At 44.5% G+C, this 22,780-nt stretch overlaps 1 protein-coding gene across 1 annotated transcript; it reads right to left on the reverse strand.

The window, feature by feature from the left end:
• Nucleotides 1–472: 472 nt before the first annotated feature.
• On the reverse strand, nucleotides 473–20,720 carry SARS1 (seryl-tRNA synthetase 1). The gene is made up of 11 exons (XM_052636651.1): nucleotides 20,467–20,720; nucleotides 12,101–12,171; nucleotides 8,980–9,060; nucleotides 7,764–7,922; nucleotides 6,406–6,549; nucleotides 5,516–5,671; nucleotides 2,947–3,168; nucleotides 2,248–2,377; nucleotides 1,822–1,979; nucleotides 1,195–1,324; nucleotides 473–895 (listed from the first exon to the last, which is right to left on the reverse strand). The coding sequence occupies exons 1-11, from the start codon at nucleotides 20,600–20,602 to the stop codon at nucleotides 738–740; spliced, it is 1,545 nt and encodes a 514-aa protein (XP_052492611.1). The 5' UTR covers nucleotides 20,603–20,720; the 3' UTR covers nucleotides 473–737.
• Between the last annotated feature and the right edge of the window lie 2,060 nt (nucleotides 20,721–22,780).

Below are 22,780 nucleotides of genomic sequence, written 5' to 3' on the forward strand. Positions count from 1 at the left end.
GAGCTGTAGCAACAAGCTGCCAGGCAGTTAGTCTCCCATTTGGGGATGACTGGAGAGAGGCAGCTGTGAATAAGGCCCTCCCTGTTCCGTGTGTCTCGAATCTAAGGGCTTTTTTGAGATTAAATATAGTCTCATCCACTGTGATGTCTCGCCGCCTCCCTCCCTCTCTGTGAAGCCCTTCCCAGGGAACAGATGTGCTATGCAGCTTTTTATATCAACTCAGGTCTCTAAGCTGGTCCTACCTAACTGCTTTAACAAAGCAGGAGCGCATTTACAAAGGAGGATCCTGCCCTTGCCCTGCAAGCCTGTGTGTATAAGACTCAAAGCTTTCACCTTCCCCTTGAGCCTTTATGAAAGCTATTCCTGCCTTCCCCTACCTCCTCAAAGGCTCTCTTTGCTACATGGACAACCTTATATATAGCAGGACAAGCAGGGATGAATATGGTTCCAGGGAGAACTGTCAGAGACAGGGTTCAAGCCCCAGGCAGAAGACTGAGGAAGAGTCCTGGCCTCCCTCAGAGATGCTTTATTACTTGGTTTCATCAGTCACTGGTGATGAACCCTATGCCCAAATGAGAAAAGAGAAAGTCACACTGTGCGTGGCAGATGGCTCCCCTTTGAGTAATGCAGTCAGACGGGGTGGGCGAGGCATGCGTGCTAGGCTTCCCTGCCTGTAGGCAGGCTCTGAGACTGCAGCAGATGGCAGCGGAAGCCTGGTGGAGGGGACAAAGGAATGTTCAGGCGTCGGTGACCTCCATGTTCTGCAGCTGGCTCTCCAGGGCAACATCTCTCTCTGCCCCTTTCTTCTTGCTGCCCTCATGCTGCTTCTTCTGCTTCTTGGAGGGCTCCTGGTCGATGGGCGCAGCCTTCACAAAGGGGATCAGTTCTTGGAGACCTGAAAGGGAAGCGTCAACCAGATAACCTGCCATTCCTCAAGGGTCAAAGCCCAGGGACCTCTGGGGAAAGTTCCACAAGACAACGGTGGGCACCGCTTTCCTCTGTTCCTTTCCTTTCGCAGCCTGAATTTTAGCTGCATTTAAACAGACTAACATACCTGTACTGGCTACTTTCAGCCGTGCCCCTTGCAGTGCCTGGCACCAGAGGACAAGGCAGAGTTTGGGGGCCCGTGAATCAACAAGAAAACTTGGTGTGGAGTGGGAAGATGCACGAGAGGAGGAAGGCAGGGAGCCTCACCTGGCGGCATGAATTCCTTCAATTTCTCGGGCACGAGGATGCCCTTCTCTGTCTGGTAGTTCTCCAGGATGGCACAGATGGTGCGGGTTGTGGCGCACATGGTGGCATTGAGCATGTGGACAAACTCCACCTGCGAGGAGATGGTCCCCAGACGGAGCAGTTATACTCAAGCCCTTCCTGGCCCTCTGAGGGAAGGGACAGACTACCCAACGGCCTCCTTCTTTCAACCCCTTTCAAGCCCGACCTGCAAAAGATGAGGGCCTGCAAACTGGGTTTGGAAAGATAAGCCTACAACCCAGACCTTCTTGCACGAGAAGGAAGACCTTGCCTCCATCTTGTTCTGTGTGGATAAATGGGGATATCTCTTTATCTGGAGTTACAGAGAACAAAACCAAGAGGAGAAAAAAATAGAATTATTTTGTAGAACAGAGCTAGGTTCAGGTTTCCATCTAGAAGGACTCAGTCCTGATTCAGTGAAAGTCATTTTCAGATTCCCTCTTTGGCCTAGAGTGAGCAGCTCAGGTTTCCCCATGATGCTGGGACATGACGTCCCCCAAAGGCCAAAATAAGGTGGCTCCACTCTGTGCTAAAAGGCCCCGCCGCCTGCCTCCTCAGGGACAGTCTAACCTTGTCCATCATCTTCTTGGTCTGCCCGTATCGGATTCGAAGCCGGCGAGCCTGATAGTCTGTGCAGTTAGAACAGGAGACTAACTCACGGAAGGCCCCCGAGCCCGGAAACCAGGCCTCCAGGTCAAGCTTCTTACTGGCAGCATGATTCAAAGAACCTGCAAGGAAAAACCCCTAGAATTCATGAAGGAGGGATGCTATTTCAGAAGGCAAACCTTTAGCAAGCCTGAAGAATTCTTTAATTCACATCCTATCCCCAGAAGAAAAATCATGCCCAGATATTCTTATCACCAAAAGCTCCCAAGGGAGAAGAGTGTGATATTTTAATTAACGTGGGCAATTAACTGGATTGCGGGCTATTTCTTTGTAGGGCAGCCCCACTGGCCCGGGTGGTGTCTGTGGGATGCAGGAGAGGGAGGCCGATACCTGAGACGATATTCACGATGTGGTAAGGGATCCCCAGAGACTGGTAGAACTCCTCCGCGGTGGCGATCATCTCCTCAAACATCTCCCAGGACTTGTTGTCGTGTGGCGAGGAGTAGACAAACTGCTCTATCTGCAAGGACAGACCCGAGCAGACGGGGACAACGGGGTGGGGTGAATAAACCGAACGCTGAGGTGGGAGCTATCCTTGCAACAAAGACCTATTCCTACTCCACTGGGAGTCAGGCAGGGCTGGGGCCCCTGGGGAGCGATAGGGGGTGCACTGGGCTGGCTGGGGCCGCAGCAACGACGACTGCTGCTGTCAACAGTGCCCCACGAATGTGCCGGGTACTGTGCTGAGCACTTGCCATGTGATGACTGGTTTCATCCTCACAGTAGCCTAATGAGGCAGGAACTACCACTGTCCTCCTTTCACAGAGGAGGACACAGCACCAAGAGTTTCAGCAGCTAGTTCAAGGTTATGCAGCGGCAGGCGGTGGAGTGGGCCTTTGGACTCAGGCTGCCTGCTTCCTGAGTCCGTCCTCCAGCCTCTCCACTCTTCCCTACAAACACAGATGGGGGCGACGAGAGGAAAGGCTGGAGCTGGGACGGGGCTGAACGGCACAGATTTTGTCTCCCCACTAACCACCCTGGAGAGACAGACAGAAGAGTCCCATTCCTCACCCTGACCTGTCTACTCACCTTCTCAAACTGATGGACTCTAAAGATGCCGCGGGTGTCACGGCCATGGGAGCCCACCTCCTGGCGAAAGCAGGTGGACAGGCCGGCATACTTGATTGGCAAGTCCTCTGGCCGAAGCCACTCGTCCCGGTGGAGAGCAGCAATGGGTTGTTCAGAGGTAGCAATCAGATATTTCTCCTCAAAGGAGTTATCATCAGACCTTTCACTGCCTTTGCCAATCACCTGTGGGAGGAGGGTAATGTTTGCTAGTTAAGACTCAGGGAGGAGAACCTCAGCTCCGGCAAGAAGCCACAGAGAAGATCTGCGTGATGGGAGGATGAATTTTCCTCAGTCCCTGCCCGAGAGTGGGCAGGAGATGCTAAAAAGATAAGGGAGTGAATGGGTCAGTCCAAAGCGTAGTCCCTACTAGAGATCAAGTAATGCAAAAGATGAAATATTCTGATACTATGTTTTTTCTCTTGGGTGTAACCTGTGACATGTGAAATCTCATGTCCCCAACCAGGGATCATACCCATGCCCCCCTGCAGTGGAAGCAGGCAGCCCTGATCAATGGACCACCAGGGAATTCCCTGTGATACTGTTTTTACTTTACCTAATAAATGAAACACTGATAGCAAAAAAAGGAAGCCCCATAAATATGCATTTCCTACTCCAGGGGATCTTTCCAACCCAAGCATTGAACCCTTGTCCCCTGTATTGGCAGGAGGGTTCTTTACCACTGAGCCACCAGGGAAGCCCAGAAGCTCCCTAAGTATTCAACAGGGGAAGAATCAGGTAGCCTATATCCATGCCAGGTAATATTATATAACCATTAAGAAGTGATGGCTATGAAGACCATGCAGTTACACTGAAAAACGCTTCTGAAACAGTGTGAAGTAAAAAGACAATCTATACAGTGTGATTAGAAGTATGAGAAAATAATATATGTATGAAAAAAGGCACCAAAAGAATATTAAAAGTGACAACTGTATTAGGTAATGGGAAAGAAGACGATTTCCCACCACTGCTTACAAATTTTGTCATGTGGTATTTAATTAAAATTTTTTTAAAAAGGAGAGCAAACTTCTCCTGGGCCAGCGTTTGGAAATCTGGGAAACTACCTTGCTAACTAACAGTGGGAACTTAGCCCCGTGTGAGGCTATTCATAGGCAACATAAAAATAATAGAGCTTGTGGCCTAATATGGTACAGTCAGTAGCCACATATGGCTATTTAAATTAAAAATTAATTCCTGGGTTTGCATGAACCCCATTTCAAGTGTTCAACAGCCACTTGTGGCTGGTGGCTGCCACACTGGATAGGACAGACACAGAGAACATTTCTACTACTACAGAGTGTTCTGTTGGACAGCACTGCTCTAGAGAATTAATGAACTGAGGTTATGAGCTAAGAAGTGCCAGCCCAAATTCCTCTATATGGAGATCTGCGATTCTCCCTGCCTATGGATCCAAGAAGCATCCGGATGAGAGACAGAGAATGCAGGGAACACAGGGAGCACCTGCTACGTAGTGTTTCTCATAATCCTTCATATAAGCTTCTCCCTGGTGTTACCTACAGGGCATCTACTTCTAAAGTTCTGTCAGTGATCACTTATCCAATCTTGGGGGTTGAGATGGGAGGGAAAAAAAAAGAGAAAAGATAAAAAGAGGTCCCATCTGATAATACACATGTTCCTCTCATTAAAAGGAAGAAGAGGAGGGTCCCAAGGTTGTATTAATGTTTGGAGAGAGCATTTTGTTTCCCACGGCATCTTGAAAGAAAACATAACTCTGACCTCACCAACAGGACCTAGTGGGAAGAAGGTTCTGGGTAGTAAACTTATCTCTCTAAATAGATAAATCAGATGAGGCCAGGAGCACTTGTCTAACTACTTCCTACATGAATTTAAGAAGGAAATAGCCAATAGGAACACAGTCCCTCTCCCAACCCTCCACCCCTGATGGGACGGTGTTGAAGGAGGGGGACAAGTGAGCAGTGAACTCAGCTGTGACGGGCAGCCGTCAGTAGAGACACCAGAAATTCTGGCACAGACAGGAGCGATGGCGGATGTTAAAGCTGACTGATTCAGAATGACCTTCTGTACCTCAACTCAAATCCTCTGGCTCACCCTGAGATGCCTCATGGTTGAGAAAGTGCCATTAACTGGAAGCTACATCCATCCAAAGGAAAGTATATCTCCTCCGTGGAAGCTTCCTGTCTGGGGTCAGGAGTGGGATGATCAGCCACTTTGGCAATTTCCTTCTGTCCAAACTTAATAATAATCTACGAGCTTCTTTTCTAAGCTCACGGTGCCAAAGATCAATTTCAGTGCATCACATAAACCATGTAGGGAAAGAAAAAATAGGCTTTACATCTGGACTGTCCAAACAGTAGCCACTAGTCACACGTGGTCATTTACATCAAGATTAAAATTTTACTTCCTCAATTGCACTAGCCACCGAAGTGCTCAACAGCCGCTGTATATAGCATTTCCGTCCTCCAAGGAAGTCTTGCTGGAGAGCAGTGCTGTGTCTTCGAAATTAAACTTCTTACCTTAAGGAGATTCTGCTACACTGCCACAGGCTACTCACCTTATAAAGTTCTTCATCAAACTGGCTGAGCTGTGCCACTTCCTGCATGACTTCCTTCCTCATGAAGAAGGGGGTATAAATGGGAGTGTAGCCCCGACTTTCCAAGGTCCGAAGGGCAAACTGGATGAGTGCTTGTTCCAGGAATACCAGGGGCCCCTGAGGGAGCAGAGACAGAGCACCGTGTGACTGGGGGCCGTCACCATCGTGCTCATCTGCTGGTGTTTACACCCAGAGGCAGCTGGGGGCACACGGGAGGCTGCAAAGGCTGTAGACCCAACAACAATGGACTCTAGACTCTTTCTTAACGCCAGAGCTCAGCTTATCATCTGAAAAGCATTCCCTCTTAAGATACAAAGCAAAGGAAAAGGATTATGTACCCAAGGCACATGGGAGAGTTTCCTTGTGCGAAGTCTTAAAACACTGGACTTATTTGTAAATGCACAATAAACCTATCAGGACAGTATTTTCGCAATGACTTTACCATGTGCTTTTTGGAAGGCTTTCCTGAAGGCATCCTCCCTCTGTCCCAGCAGATCTGGGTTTGCTGCCTCTGCCCATCCATTCGCACCCAGGGCTTCTCACACTACAGCACTTATGCTACTTGTCTGACTGTCCAATTACACTGAGCTCCTTAAAGGCAGAGACTGTTCTAATTCAGTCAACAAAACATATATATTCATTGTGGAGGATCACTTAGTGGCTTTTGTTCCAGGGAATCCCAATAAGCACTCTCCTGCTTTAGAAAGAGAATTGCATCTAATTGCCAGTAAGTTTGTAATAGAAAGGCAGATGTTTGGCCTCTTTAAGTGGGTTACGTTCTCTGCACTTCTTTTTTGCAGTTCTTTCTTTATAACCAACCTCACTGGTTATAACCAACCTCGCACTCTTACCTTCAGGAAGTACCCTCGACTCCCAGCCACCACGGCCCCCTTTTCGCCTTCAAAGCCATCTACCATCACCACCAGGTCCACGTGAGAGTACTTCTTCCTGACCGTACAGTCACCCCAAATCCTCTCTACTTTGTTGTCAGCATCCTAAGGAAGTAAGAGCAGGAGAGAGAGATGCATGAGCTCTTAAGTCTACAAGCCTCCATTTTTCCAAACCTTAATCTCCAAGAACAATCTGTGATGTCTCCACTTAACTCAAACACTAGGTTTTGGCCCTTGTGTACAGGGACTAGAGAAGGGAATTCGGTACAAAATTTGTCTTCAACAGAAAAATAATAATTTATAAATTCCTAGAAGCAATTCTAGCCATGGAACTGAAATCATGATTTTCCAAAAGATCTGCAGTATTCGCTCTCTTTTTTTAACCCTTTCAAATGACTCCTGCTGCTGCTGCTGCTGCTGCTGCTAAGTCGCTTCAGTCATGTCCGACTCTGTGCGACCCCACAGATGGAAGCCCACCAGGCTCCTCTGTCCCTGGGATTCTCCAGGCAAGAACACTGGAGTGGGTTGCCATTTCCTTCTCCAAAGCATGAGAGTGAAAAGTGAAAGTGAAGTCGCTCAGTCGTGTCCAACTCTTAGCGGCCCCATGGACTGTAGCCTACCAGGCTCCTCCGTCCATGGCATTTCCCTGGAAAATCCTTTATAGGGAAAACCCTCTCCTGGACAATCCTCATTGCCTGGGGTACAGAGGAGAATGTAGAGTTCTTTTTTTCCAGGCTCTCCTTGGTCCTGGGGCCACATGAGGGCGGGCTCGGGGCCCTGACCTCCTGAGTCTGCCACCCCAGCCCTCAATGAGTTTAATGTTCAGTTCTCCAGGGAATGAATGAAAGAGGCACAGATGGGCCCTGCCACGGCTGGGGTGTCAGGGAACAAAGGCTGGGCTCTGAGCCGCTTTGTGCTGGGGAAGCTCCCACTCAGCAGGAAACTTTTATCATGCAGATTTCCCTTCAACCTGCGGCTTCTCAGCAGGGTGTGGGTGAGGGGTGAGGTTGATTCTGCAGATCCCTCCCACAAGGCGAGCTGCTACCAGGGGCAACACGCAGTGGATGGGGCAGCAGCCCGATTTAGGAGAGGTTTCTGTGCCAGGAGTCTCCACCTACCTGCTGTCTCTGCCATTTCCCAATCAGGCGGGGATCTGACTCTTTCACAGTTCTCAATTGGTGGGCAGGGCAAACACACAAAGAGCCTGCTTTTCTTAGACCGAGAGTGCCAGCTTTCACCGTCCCCCTCCCACCCCCACCCCCTTTCCCAGTGGAGAGGGGCAACACAAGGCAGCCGCTAGCTGTGGCGCTGACACCTACCTCATCATTGCTGATGGGCACCGACGGGTGCAGGAGGTTCCCGATCTCGCGAAGGTTCTCAAACCGCTCAGCTTCCAGTTTTATCCGCTCGGCATCACACTTCAGGATGGCTTCGTCGAGGAGGAGGCGGACTTTTTTGATCTGTGAGACTTTCAGGTTCTGTAGGTGAACAAGGCCACGCCCGCCCCAGGCCACAGTAAGTCAAGGACCAGGTGGGGAACAAATTCTGTTGCCTCAACCCTGTTGCACTCTAGTGACAACTCTTGTGATAGCATTTTCAAAATTGACACTGGAGGCTTTCAAAGAACTGAGAGTCATTTCACACAGGGATATATATAGTCTTGCTTGGCAAATCCACTGGCATTTTCTTTCAGGGTGCCTAAGGCAGAGATGGATAAATTCCAGCCACTCCTCTTATTCCCATGTATCTCAGGAGTGTTAATACCATAACTCTTTAAGAGCCTTTCTCTTAACTTGTACTTTCCTTTTTCTTTCTTTAAATTTTATTATTTTTAATTGGAGGATGACTACTTTATATCGTTGTTAGTTTCTGCCACACAACAAGAAGTAGCCATGCATTTCCTGAGGGCACCTCTCAGTGTCTTGATTAAACCAACATACTACACATTTAATTGCTCTCTAGAAAAAGTGCAAATTTATTAGAAGCAAGAGAACTTCTCTTAAACTTATTTTGTATTCCTTACTGCAGGGGTTTCAAAGTGTCCTCTGACTTCTTGGGGAGACCCTTAGCAGGTAGGGCAGGTCAGGAATACCACCCCCAAGTGAGCCCTTTAAGTACAGCAAAGGGCTTGTTTTTTTGTGTTTATGCTCTTGTCACGCTTCTGCGTTGCAGGTTTTGTGTTCAGTGACTAAAAACTTGAAAATTACAGTGTAGTGAATATTTACTGAATTATAATAAATTGAAAAATTCCTGACTCTGTGGAAATGGAGTTATATAAATCAAATATAACTCAGCTCCTGTTTCCTTCTTTCTACTCTTTTTTTTTGTCTTCCTAATCTTGACTTTTCCACTCCACCTGTCTCATCTCTAATACTCAAGTATCAAGATTAACAAGGTAGATGAGGCTACATCCCAGCTGCAGAAATTCAAGAATGCAGCAATGCTGGATGAAGCATAGTGTCAGGACTTGCTCGTCCAGGAACAAAGTCAAGATAAAAGAACACAATCCCAGTCCAGGAAAGGACAATAACTTACAGTTAAAGTGTCTACAGTGAGATCATCGAGATTTAATACATCTTCTGGAATGGACTCATCATTTTCCACTGGCTCTTTTTTCTATGGGAGAGGAAAAAAATTAATTAGAACATTTCTGACATAGTTTTATAAAGTGCACACCACACTCATGCATCATATAAACTAATCACAGAATTCTACATAACCTAGAGTCTCTAAAAGAGGCAACAGATGGGAGAAACATCAGTAAATTAGAAGTAAGAAGTCAAGATTTCAAGTCCTCATCCCACCACTTCCTAGCTTTCTGATCCTGGACAGATGGATTAACCTATTGGGGTCAGAGTGTTGACAGTATCAGGAACTCAAAAAGAAAATGTCTGACGTGGACACAGAATGTTATGGTCCCAGGATCATGTGAAAATGCTCAGTGCTGGTCAGGAGCCAGTGGTGGGCAGATGCCTCTGTATCAATTTGTGAATCCCCGTCTACCTGCTGAGAACAAACCCAGTCCTTAGGCCTGAGGCTCAGGATAAAAATGGATGGGATGATGAAGTATCAGGAAGCCAATGAAACACAATTTTTGAGGAAAAAAGCCACAGAATTCAAAAATAAGTTTAGAGTAATCAATGTGCCGTAGCAAAATGGCAAGGGTGTACCCGTGACTAGATATTTTTCCCTTCTGATTTCTCTCTTCACCCTTCCTTACAATATTCTATCAAATCATCATTTTTAAACTTTACCCAGAGCTAAGGAGAAGATAATTTGAAGAGTCAAATTCTTCCTAAATTAAACGGAGATAAAGAATATTATCAAAGCCCATTATAACAAGACCTGTAAGACCTCAGGAAAACACATGTAAAAATAAGTTGAGAAGAATTAGGGTCTGCTTTGTAAGTAAAAATAAAATAATATACAAAATCATGTTTTTCTAAAGATTTAGGGTTCTGTGGTGGCTCAGACAGTAAAGAATACAGGAGACCCAGGTTTGATTCCTGGGTCAGAAATATCCCCTGGAGAAGGGAATGGCAACCCATTCTTGCCTGGAGAATTACATGGAAAGAGGAGCCTGATGGGTTATGGTTTGACTAGGCTCCAGGAGTTGGTGATGGACAGGGAAGCATGGTGTCCATTGGGTCCACGGGGTCGCAAAGAGTCAGACACGACTGAGCGACTGAACTGAACTGAACTGAACTGAGCAGTTTTTACTTTTCACTTTCATTAGACATTCCATACACCAAAGTAAGAAGTCAAGATTCTATCAAAACCCAACTCACACCACCTTTCAGTGATTCAAGAAAAATCATCTTTAAATTTGGAAAAGTCTGACAGTATATGAGTCTTGATAAGAACAAGCATAGACTACCAAGGTAGAAAAAAAAAATGGCCTAAACCTCAAGATATTCAAGATATTCCATTTGGTAGCTAAGATAGCTGAGGCCCTCTTGCTCTCTGATAATCCAGGGGAGCAAATTCAAGTTCTGGCTCTGCAACTAACTTATGGCATGATTTTAGACAAGCTCCTATATTTCCTAAGCCTATTTAGGAAATACCTATCTTGGGCATTTCCTACCCTTTCAATACCTTAGGTAGGTATTTCCTACCCTTTCAATAGGGCTAACAAATGTACTACCTATACTCCTGGTTTACAGCAAAGATCAAAACCAAAATGAGAGGTATGTGAAAGGATTCTGAATGCTTTCAGGTGCTATACAAATTAAAGCACCGCTAGTATTGTTTCAAAGGACAGCGAGAGAGAACACTCCTTGTAGGACCAGCAGCTAGGGATCTAAGAACGTTAATGCAAATGAAAATACTCCCATCTTCTTGCTAAGAAAAATACTTGGTTGGCACTGTCTATATATATGCCCCCAAAAACATTCAGGCCGAAGTATATATGAAAATTAACATTAGTATGGTGTCCCTGACAGGCAACTGATTTAGTGTCAAGGGTTTCACCACAGGAAGAAAACTGTACCATTACCATCCATGTCAATTTCTATAGCCTGTCACATGCTGAAAGTGTAACAAAACAGTGTTAAAGAGAAGGCTGCAGAATGTCATGAAGGATAAGGTGTCAGATTCCAAGGGAATCTTTTTGTTACGATCTTTCTTGGTTCAGGTTCCTAAATTTCACAATTTTTTGGTTTATTTTAGAGGTTTACAACTTAAAACCAAGACAGATTGTGGCTTACATTTAACATGTTTTTTGAAAAATGATTAAAGAGCTAACAGGGCATTTTTGAAGAAAGATTAAAAACATGAACTGATCTGGTTGCCAAAACAAAGTTGAGCTGAAAGTTAACATTCTTCAGGACAGGAAGAATTTTTTCTTGGATGAAGGCCAGTAACTACTTGCCAACCACTGCTACTCTCAACTGCTAAATAACTACCATGGTCTAGGCACTGTGCCAGGTTTTCTGTATTAAAAAGTTTTAGTTCTCACCATTGTATTCTAAAGGTTAAGTGTTAGAATTGCCATTTCACAGCCAAGAACACTGAGGCTCAGAAGTTAACATGCTTGAAGTCACATAAACCAAAGTCTAGGATTTGGACTCAATATCAGTGTGTTCTTTTAAAGAGTATGACGACACTGGGATAAAGACTCTGAAATCTACCACAGGAAAACCTTTCTGGCAGTGTAGGTTGAGCTCAGGAAATAACTGGAAGGGATTACTGGCGGAATTCACATTATTAAGAACAGAAGAGACAATGAGTGACTTGTGTGGCAAGAATCTTGTTTTACAAGACCGAATATCTGTGTCCTCCAAAACTGACATGCTGAAACCCAATACCTAATGTGACAGTATTTGGAAGTGGGGTCCTTCAGAGGTGAGTAGGTCATGGGATCAGTGCCTTTATGAAAGAGGCTCCAGAGAGCTCCATTGCTCCTTCCGCCATGAGGACACGGCAAGAAGACTGTCAGTGAACCCGGAAGTGAGCCCTTGCCAATCTGCTGGTGCCTTAATCTTGGATTTCCAGCCCCCAGAACTGTAAGAAATAAATTTCTGTTGTTTATAAGTCCTCCAGTCTGTGGAACTCTGTTACAGCAGCCAGAACGGACTAAAGCATACTTGCAGACAGAAGATGGAGTCACCGATTCTTGAAAATGGCTCTTCTCCAGTCTCTTACTGAGTTCTCTTACCTTCATTTTCTCTCCAATTGTCTTGCTGCATAGGTTCTTCAGCTTGTTCAAGTTGTCCGCCCGAAATCTGCCTGAAGAATAAAGAACCCAAGAATGTACTAAAGACAGGCACATAATTAACACACCTCATTCCTAATCATGGTTCCTTTGGACTGATCTCAGCCCAAGGTCAAACTGCAGGCAGAACTAAATGATGTGCCTCATGAAGTTGTGAAATCTTAGAGCTTTAGAGCCCCGAATATAGACAGCTTATATTGGTGATTACAATAGGATTCCCCAGCATTCGGTGAATGAAAAGGCCATTCTGGGACTAAAATTAAAACGTATCATAACTTGGATGATACCACTGTAAATGAAGTAACAAATCTGAGAAACCTGGAAATTACTTATGTAACTATAACCTGTTCAATTATCTTAAATTCATTTAAGGAAAACTATGTGGTATGCACCAGGATCTAGAAAAAAGGCAGTCAAGTTTCTATTCTCAAGAGCTTGGATGCTACATCTCTATGCTGAAAATGGTTAACTTCCTTTGCTTTGATGCAATGCTCATCTGGCAGCCTTGAAAAGAATTCAGTTTCTTACATTTTGTTTTCTTTTGTGCATTAATCAGCCTGCATAGGTACTCTGGCCCAAATTAACATCATGGTATTGCAATTCATCAGTCTAACTCTGATTAGCAGAAGTTGGACCTCCTGAATCTAAGTTTTAGCAACAATATGTCTTTTAGCTTTGGACAGGTAAAATGATGGCCAGAGATGAGATCATGAACTCCATATTGCCAAATTGAGACTTAAATTGAAGACAGTATGGAAAACCACTAGACCATTCAGGTATGACCTAAATCAAACCCTTTACGATTATACAGAGAAAGTGACAAATAGAGTCAAGGAATTAGATCTGATAGAGTGCCTGAAGAACTATGGAGAGAGGTTTGTGACATTGTTTAGGAGGCAGTGATCAAGATCATCCCCTAGAAAAAGAAATGTAAAAAAGGCAAAATGGCTGATTCAGAAGGCCTTACACATAGCTGAGACAAGAAGAGAAGTGAAAGGGAAAGGAGAAAAGGAAAGATATATCTATCTGAATGCAGAGTTCCAACAATAGCAATAAGAAACCCTTCCTAAGTGAACAATGCAAAGAAATAGAGGAAAACAATAGGATGGGAAAGACTAGGGATCTCTTCAAGAAAACTAGAGATATCAAGGGAACATTTCTTGCAAAGATGGACTCAATAAAGGACAGAAAAGGTATGGACCTAACAGAAGCAGGAGATATTAAGAAGAGGTGGCACGAATACACAGAAGACTATACAAAAAAGATCTTCATGACCCAGATAATCATGATGGTGTGATCACTCACCTAGAGCCAGACATGTTGGAGTGCAAAGTCAAGCGGGCCTTAGTAGTATACTACACTACGTAGTATAACGTAGTATATATCACTATGAACAAAGTGATGGTGATGGAATTCCAGCTGAGCTATTTCAAATCCTAAAAGATGCTGCTGCTAAAGTGCTGCATTCAATATGCCAGCAAATTTGGAAAACTTAGCAGTGGCCACAGGACTGGAAAAGGTCAGTTTTCATTCCAATCCCAAAGAAGAGCAATGCCAAAGAACATTCAAACTACTGCACAATTGCACTCATCTCACATGCTAACAAAGTAATGCTCAAAATTCTCCAAGCCAGGCTGCAACAGTATGTGAACCGACAGCTCCCAGATGGTCAAACTGGATCTAGAAAAGGCAGAGGAACTAGAGATCAAATTACCAACAACCGCTGGATCATCAAAAAAGCAAGAGAGTTCCAGAAAAACATCTACTTCTGCTTTATTGACTATGCCAAAACCTTTGACTCTGTGGATCACAACAAACCGGAAAATTCTTAAAGAGATGGGAATACCAGACCACCTTACCTGCCTCCTGAGGAACCTGTGTGCAGGTCAAGAAGCCACAGTTAGAACCAGACATGGGACAATGGACTGGTTCCAAACTGGGAAAGAAGTACATCAAGGTTGTATATTGTCACCCTGCTTATTTAACTTATATGCAGAGTACATCATGTGAAATGCCGGGCTGGATGAAGCACAAGCTGGAATCAAGATTGCCAGGAGAAATATCAATAACCTCAGATATGCAGATGACACCACCCTTATGGCAGAAAGCGAAGAAGAACTAAATAGCCTCTTGATGAAAGTGAAAGAGAATGAAAAAGCTGACTTAAAGCTCAACATTCAAAAAACAAAGCTCATGGCATCTGGTCCCACCACTTCATGGGAAATAGATGGGGAAACAGTGGAAACAGTGACAGACTATTTTCTTGGGCTTCAAAATCACCTCAGATGGTGACTGCAGCCATGAAGTTAAAAGACGCCTGCCCCTTGGAAGAAAAGCTATAATCAACCTAGACAGTATATTAAAAAGCAGAGACATTACTTTCCTGACAAAGGTCTGTATAGTCAAAGCTATGGTTTTTCCAATAGTCATGTATGGATGTGAAAGCTGGACCATAAACAAGGCTGAACGCTGAAGAATTGATGCTTCTGAACTGTGTTGGAGAAGACCCTTTAGAGTGCCTTGGACTACAAGAAGATCACACCAGTCAATCCTAAAGGAAATCAATTCTGAATATTCATTAGAAGGACTGATGCTGAAATTGAAGCTCCAATACTTTGGCCACCTGATGTGAAGAGCCAACTTAAGGGGACGACAGAGGATGCAATGGTTGAATGGCATCTCTGATTCAACGGACATGAATTTGAGCAAGCTTCGGGAGATGGTGAAGGACAGGGAAGCCTGGTGTGCTGCAGTCCATGGGGTTGCAAAGAGTCGGACATGACTTGAGTGACTGAACAACAAAGAGATGAGACAGCACCTAGACATGGCTATTCTTTTAAAGTTGTGCCAAACTTTACCTAAGTTTAAACTTAACTTCAGTACAAACTATATAACTACTTTCTCATCCACTTATTCACACTGATTACAGAGATGGAGAACAGATTAAGGGTTGTCAGGGGTTAGACAGGGCAGGGGAAGGGAATGGAATACAGAGGGATGCTAACAAAAGGGATCTCTGTGATGATGGAACAGTTGTGTATCTTGAGTGTGTCAGTGGTTATACATATCTACACATACAACAAATTCACACAGAACTACAGGCACACACAAACAAGTACATGTGAAACTGGTGAAATCTGAATAAGGTCTATGGATGGTAGCAATGTCAAGTTCTTGGTTTTGATAATGTATCAGTTACATTAGATGTTAACAATGGGGCAAATGGTGAAGGATTTCTTCAACTATTTTTGTAACTTTCTGTAAATCTGTATCTACTTATAATTTTTTTTTAATGGTTTAATCCCATTTATTGGCAAGGCCCTGTGCTAAGTGTTGGGAATACAAAAGAAAACACTGTACGAGATGCTGGGAAATAAAAGAAAAATATGACAATTAAAAAACAGTAACAATACAGAATGTTTCAATCAATGAATATAGCATGTTCCTTCACTATCTTTAATCTCTCCTAGAAATGTTCTGTAGTTTTCAGCGTAGGGATCTTGAATGTCATTAATTAAATATACTTGTAGGTATCAGATACTTCTTAATTGTTCCTTGTATATATAAACAGCATTATTCATTCTATACATTGTATACAGTGATCTCGCTAAATTTATTTAATATTAGCAGTTCAAGTTTTGCATATACAAACAAGTCATCTGCAAATAAGGACAGATGGCAGTTTTACTTCTGTTCCAATCTTTTCTTTCTTTTTCTTGCCTTATTTCATACTGTTCAGAACCTCTAACATGATGTTGATGAAAACTGAGGACAACAGACATCCTCATCTTGTTCCCAACCTCAGAAGTAAAGTATTCAATACTTCATAATTAAGAATAATGTTAGTTATGGATTTTTGATAAATATCTACTATCAGATTAAGGAAGTGCCCTTCTTTTCCTACCTGGCTGCATTTTATCATGAGCAATTAGATTTCCACCTAAAAAAATGAGCTTTGACCCCTATCTCACATTATATACCAAAATCAATGAGATAAATCTACCTAAATGTGAAATGTAAAGTGATAAAACTTCTAGAAAAAAAAAAAAGGAGACTCTTTTTAGTACTTTGGGATATGGAAAGATTTCCTAAACAGAGCATAAGCAGCACAAATTATAAAAGAAAAAAAATCAATAAATTAGACATTATTAAAATCAAGAATTTCTACTCAGTAAAAAAAAGTGAAAAGACAAGTCATAGATTGGGAGACAATATCTGCATTGTATGTAATCTACAAGGTCTTGTATACAGAATAAAGAATTCCTACACAATAAAGTAAAAAATGATAAAAATAAATAAAGTAAAAAAAAAAATGATGCTAAAGCTGAAACTCTAGTACTTTGGTCACCTCATGCGAAGAGTTGACTCATTGGAAAAGACTGATGCTGGGAGGGATTGGAGGCAGGAGGAGAAGGGGACGACAGAGGATGAGATGGCTGGATGGCATCACTGACTCAATGGACGTGAGTCTGAGTGAACTCTGGGAGATGGTGATGGACAGGGAGGCCTGGCATGCTGTGATTCATGGGGTTGCAAAGAGCTGGACACGACTGAGCGACTGAACTGAACTGAACTGAACTCAATAAAGACACTCAAATAAAAACTAGTCAACTGGCTTGAACAGATACCTCCCAAAACAGGCTGTCCAAATGCTAACATGTACTATATGAAAAGGTGCTCAATATTTTTAGTTATCAAGAAAAGGTAAATTAAAACCACAAAATACCATTATATATCCACCAGAATGGCTAAAATTAGAAGGACTGCCAATATCAAGGGCAAGATTGTACAGTGCCTACCCTACAACCTAGCAATTCCATTCCTAGTTTTAAAAGGCTGTATATAAAAAATAACATAAATGCCACAACAGAAATATCGTATATGGATCACATGTCCCAGGTGCAGGCCTGAACAAACTGAGACTGGGGGGAAAGAGAAACAGAAAGTTACTCCAGTGGTAAGGGCCTGGTTTAAGGCAGTGCAACAGGGTTGAGAAGAAATAACAACTTCAACCGATAATTCCTGCCGTTAGTGGCAGATAATTTCAAGATACATGGAAATTTAGTGACTTTGGAAGTAGTTGAGACAAATGCCTATTATATATGCTCAAATGTGTCCTCATATTACTCTGAAATAAAGGCAGAAATCACATTTCAAGTCCTTGAAGTTAGAAGAGATGTAGTAAACTCCAGTATGGTGCTCTGACTCAAAGTCATAGCAGCTTTATGTTCTACACAGAGCCCTCGACCTTGGAGGTCTACAGGCAGACATATAGTCGTAATGGAGGGACTAATGAAGCTTGCTGTGTCCTCAGTCAGGGAACATGATATGAGTTCTTAATGTGGCTCTGGGTTGCAACTCCTTGTTGCAGTTAATGATAGAACCCTAATTTCTGATCAGAGGTTCAGATGTAAAAGAATCTTGAAACAAGATCCCTCAATGTCCACCTCAAGCAGCCAGAAATGAGAAAAATCATAGCTATGGAGACTATTGGTTCAGTTCAGTTCAGTTCAGTCGCTCAGCTGTGTCCGACTCTGTGACCCCATGAATTGCAGCACGTCAGGCCTCCCTGTCCATCACCAACTCCCAGAGTTCACCCAAACCCAAGTCCATCGAGTCAGTGATGCCATCCAGCCAGTTCATCCTCTGTCGTCCCCTTTTTCTCCTGCCCCCAATCCCTCCCAGCATCAGAGTCTTTTCCAATGAGTCAAGTCTTCACATGAGGTGGCCAAAGTACTGGAGTTTCAGCTTTAGCGTCATTCTTTCCAAAGAACACCCAGGACTGATCTCCTTTAGAATGGACTGGTTGGATCTCCTTGCAGTCCAAGGGACTCTCAAGAGTCTTCTCCAACACCACAGTTCAAAAGCATCAATTTTTCAGTGCTCAGCTTTCTTCACAGTCCAACTCTCACATCCATACATGACCAATGGAAAAACCATAGCCTTGACTAGATGGACTTTTGTTGGCAAAGTAATGTCTCTGCTTTTTAATATGCTATCTAGGTTGGTCATAATTTTTCTTCCAAGGAGTAAGCATCTTTTAATTTCATGGCTGCAATCACCATCTGCAGTGATTTTGGAGCCCAAAACAATAAAGTCTGACACTGTTTCCACTGTTTCCCCATCTATTTCCCAAGAAGTGATGGGACCAGATGCCATGATCTTCATTTTCTGAATGTTGAGCTTTAAGCCAACTTTTTCACTCTCCTCTTTCACTTTCATCAAGAGGCTTTTTAGCTCCTCTTCACTTTCTGCCTTAAGGGTGGTGTCATCTGCATATCTGAGGTTATTGATATTTCTAGGGATGTCAAATAGAAAAGAATCAAATCAATAGATATGTAGAAAATAAACTACGTGAACTACTTTTCATATGGATAAGTGCCCTGAACACAGACTTCAACAAACCTTTGTCAAGTCCTTACTAAGGACCAGGTACAGTGAGGGGTACTGGGATTATATGTACATATGTGTATATGTATATCTTATATGTATATGCAGGGGCTTCCCAGGTGACACTAGTGGTAAAGAACCTGCCTGCCAATGCGGGAGACACAAGAGACCCCAGATGGATCCCTGGGTCAGGAAGATCCTCCGGAGAAGGGCATGGCAACTCACTCCAGTATTCTTGCCTGGAGAATCCCATGGACAGAGGAGCCTGGCAGGCTACAGTTCATGGGGTTCCAAAGGGTCAGACACAACAGAAGCGACTTAGCACACACATATGTCTACGTACATCCTGGGTACTGACACACAGATGATCAAAACACAACCTTGTCCCTGAAGAATCCATCCCCTCACCACATACCCACTCCTCAGGTACAAGACAGAACTTCCAACAGACCTGTACATTATACCCAAGAGATTAGGTAACACATTTGAAGTCATTCGCAACTGGACAATGGCTAGTGGTAGTGTTAGTAGCTCAGTCACGTTCAACTCTTTGCGACCCTATGGACTGTAGCCTGCCAGGGTTCTCTGTCCATGGAATTCTCCAGACAAGAATACTGGAGTGGGTTGCCATTCCCTTCTCCAGGGATCCAACTTGGGTCTCCTGCATTGCAGGCAGATTCTTTATAGTCTGAGCTACAATGGCTAGACTAATACAAAATCTGATACTTCTGACATCTGACTCAGTAAACAGTGTCCAAACTAGTTTTTCCCCCCCCCCCCATTTAATTCAATTGCAACTCAAAACTTCACATGTGGATTCCGGTGGTGGGATTTCAGTCAAACAAACCACCAGAATCAGTAGAATACCTGAGCTAAACTAATATTCTCCTGGTACCCAATACCCTTATATTACCAACTCTTTCTTCAACTCCTTCCCTACACGGGTGACACTAAAATGTAGGAAAATCAACTTTCCTAATAGAAATCCAACATATTTTTGGACAGCGACCGCCTATGCAGTGAGCTGTCATAAACCTGGCTCTCTAGCTGGTTGCAGACCTATTGCATCAGACAGAGTAAATCACGTGTTTGACAATATCCGGCCAACTGGTGACTACTCCGCCTAGTCTAGGCAGATTGATAGGCAGAGGGTTCTACAGTTTTATTTAGCATCATGAAGGATGCCCGGTCCAATTCCAGGTTCTAGCCCAACTCTACCAATGTCCTTCCCGGAAAACTTCCACAAATCACAACTAAACAGCCTCAATAATTAAAAGCGTTTCCTTGCTTCACCACATCCCTATCCCCATGTCTGATCTACCAAGGAAGATTATTCTCGGTTCTTAAAGGTTTGCCCACAGTTCAGGGGGAGGCTCAGTTCCCCAAGGCTCCGGGATCACTGTTTTTAGCCAGGAGCGGCCTCCTCAGTCCCAAAATGCTTTCAATATGGACGGAGTGAACCTACTGCGCTGTAGATATGACTCAGGTTGAAACCTCTGATTCTGTCGAGAGAGAAAAAGATCACTATGACCTCGCTAAAGATGAGAAAAAGACAGAAGGCGACCAAAGACACGTGTTCGGAAAGGGGAACTCTCCAAACCTCCCACCCAGGCTTTCCTCTGGCTACCCTTGCAGCCGGAAGACTTGACAGCTCTTGATGCGCCTGCGCCACGCTCCTTTCCTAGACTCAGAAGTAGCGATCGGCAGGCCCACCGAGAAGGGAGGTGGCACAGCCCGGCAGAGGGGGAAAGAGGGATAATCCGACTTTAGGGTGCCGGATGCGTTTTGAGGGGGACAGAGAGAGCTTCGGAGCCATCGCAACCTGGGAGAGAGTCTGAACGAAGGGTGGAAGTTCAGGAGATCCGAGAGATGAAGCTGGGGATAGGGTCCGGGGATACTCCGCACGTCCCGGTACTTACATCGTCGCCACTCGCTGTCTGCATTCACCAGCTGGTCCACCAGTGCCGGGTCCTTGAAGCGCTTCTCCTGCGACTCTCGGATGAGCGCTGGGTCCCCCCCTTTATCCACCCGAAACAAATCCAGATCCAGCACCATCGTTCCTTCTCCCGGGTCAACACTAAGGGAAGTGAGGTTCGTCCCACAGCAGTCAGCCTGTGACCGCCACACTGCACCCGCGCACTTATCCGCCCTTCCTGCGTAGGCGCGGCGGAAGCGTGGGGACGCCCCACCTCTGGACCGGAAGCGGTTGTAGCGGAAGCGGGTCCGCGGTTGGGTGGGCGTGGGCCTCCTGGGGTGTGTTTAAGTCCCGCTCTTGAGCGGGTTTTAGCTGCTTCTGTGCTTTCTTTCAGTGGCACCCAACTCCAGTACTCTTGCCTGGAAAATCCCCTACAGAGGAGCCTGGTAGGCTGCAGTCCATGGGGTCGCTAAGAGTCGGACAGGACTGAGCGATTTCACTTTCACTTTCTTGCACTGGAGAAGGAAATGGCTACCCACTCCAGTGTTCTTGCCTGGAGAATCCCAGGGACTGGGGAGCCTGGTGGGCTGCCGCCTATGGGGTCGCACAGAGTCGGACACGACTGAAGCGACTTAGCAGCAGCAGCAGCAGTGCTTTCTTTCCAGCCCTGCCTGCTTCTGTAGGGGCTCTAATTGTCCCATGGAAGAGAAATGAGTGCCTGTTTCCTCCTCGTATTAAAGGGCATATCTAAGACAAGGCCTGTCAGTATAATCACAGGCTTGGAAGCTGGGGCCTCCAGTAGATTCCAGTTTCCACCTTACGAGCTTCTAAGACTTACTAGTCCTAAGACTGGACCCTCTCTCTGAACCTCTACTCTTTTCTCCATCTTGAGTCAAGAGAGTGGCAAAACGTTTTAATCCCTAGATTACTTCAATTCAAAATTCCTCCTCTCCTACATGAGTTAGGATACCTTTCTTAATCTGATTATTGAGTACACCAAACTGTCTCTTTTGCAATGCTTCAGATCTTGGGGTAGGAGGAGTGGGATTGAAGTCTTTCAGAGAGACACTTGAAGAGACTTTTCCAAGGGGAAAATAGGAGATTTGAAGGCAGTTTAAGATATTGAACTCATGTCTTGCATCTATGTGAAAATTTCTAGAACACAGATTTCATCATATTTTAATTTTATAACATTCAGGCCTTTACAGTGAAGTATTCTGGTTGATGAGTGGAGCCAAAGTTATCCAAAAATTTCCCTGATAACAAGAGCTTTATTTGAAGGATTTGGGAATGGGCATACTCTGACCTGGGCTTCCCAGGTGGTGCTAGTGGTAAAGAACCCACCTGCCAATGTAGGAGATGTAAGAGATCCTGGTTCCATCCCTGGGTCTGGACAATCCCCTGGAGGAGGGTATGGCAACCCACTTAAGTATTCTTGCCTGGAGAATCCCATGGGCAGAGGAGCCTTGCAGGCTACAGTCCATAGTATCTCAAAGAGTCAGACATGACTGAAGACTTAGCACAAATGCACACATACTTTCCCACATCCTTCCCACTTTACCAAGAGTTGAGAGTCCCACCCTCAGTGCCACAAAGCTAACTGTGCTAAGACCTTGGTCTTACGCCATTTGCTTGTGCACCTGTCAGGAGGGTATGGCATTGCTGTTCTTGCCCCAGCAAAGCTCTGCCAAGCCAACTCTGAGGTGTAGGACATGGCTAATACCAGTGGTGGAGCTGACTAGTAGAGACTCAGGGGGAGACTTAAGAGAAACACCTTTGTCTGGGTTTGGCCCCAGGATGTTAGATTTAAAACCAGTGTAAAGGAAGTGTTGGGAGCTACAGTCACTGAAGAAAGTGTGTAAGAAGACTGTCCTCAAAGGGCTGGGCTCCCTGATATCTTCTGAGGGCAAGTCTTTGATGGGAGCTGACTGCTTTCCTGTCAGTGAAGGCAGTGCCAAAGTGTATTGTTTGCTAAGCTTCCAAACAGTGATGGGTGTTCCTGAGGCTTCAGGGGCCCAGGCTGAGCGGATGAAGGTCACTGAGGTAACACTTTAAGGAGGTCGTCAATGTAATTGGAAGGCTGGCCTTAAAATTCTGATGTCTCCGAATTTCCTTAGGAATTTTCACCTTTAGTTTTGTTAGATTACAGACATCTAAAGTGGAAGGATGAGGAACAGTATGTCTATTCCCAAATCCTTACTGACATCTACCTTTAAAATGCTCACGCTACCTGTTAAGTGTAATAAATTAATAGGATATTTCATTTATCAGCTTAGAATCACAGGATTTTTAGAGTTGGAGATGACTTTATTTACGGG

The sequence above is a fragment of the Budorcas taxicolor genome, chromosome 3, assembly GCF_023091745.1.
Source record: "Budorcas taxicolor isolate Tak-1 chromosome 3, Takin1.1, whole genome shotgun sequence".
NCBI classification, from domain to species: domain Eukaryota; kingdom Metazoa; phylum Chordata; class Mammalia; order Artiodactyla; family Bovidae; genus Budorcas; species Budorcas taxicolor.

Excerpts from the sequence above, each read along its gene's own strand:
- SARS1 (XM_052636651.1), bottom strand. The coding sequence starts at position 20,602 with ATGGTGCTGGATCTGGATTTGTTTCGGGTGGATAAAGGGGGGGACCCA. Across the intron at positions 9,061-12,100 it reads CAATTGGAGAGAAAATGAAG|AAAAAAGAGCCAGTGGAAAA; the intron begins GTAAGAGAACTC and ends CCTCTCCCATAG. Across the intron at positions 3,169-5,515 it reads TTGATGAAGAACTTTATAAG|GTGATTGGCAAAGGCAGTGA; the intron begins GTGAGTAGCCTG and ends CTCCTCCCACAG.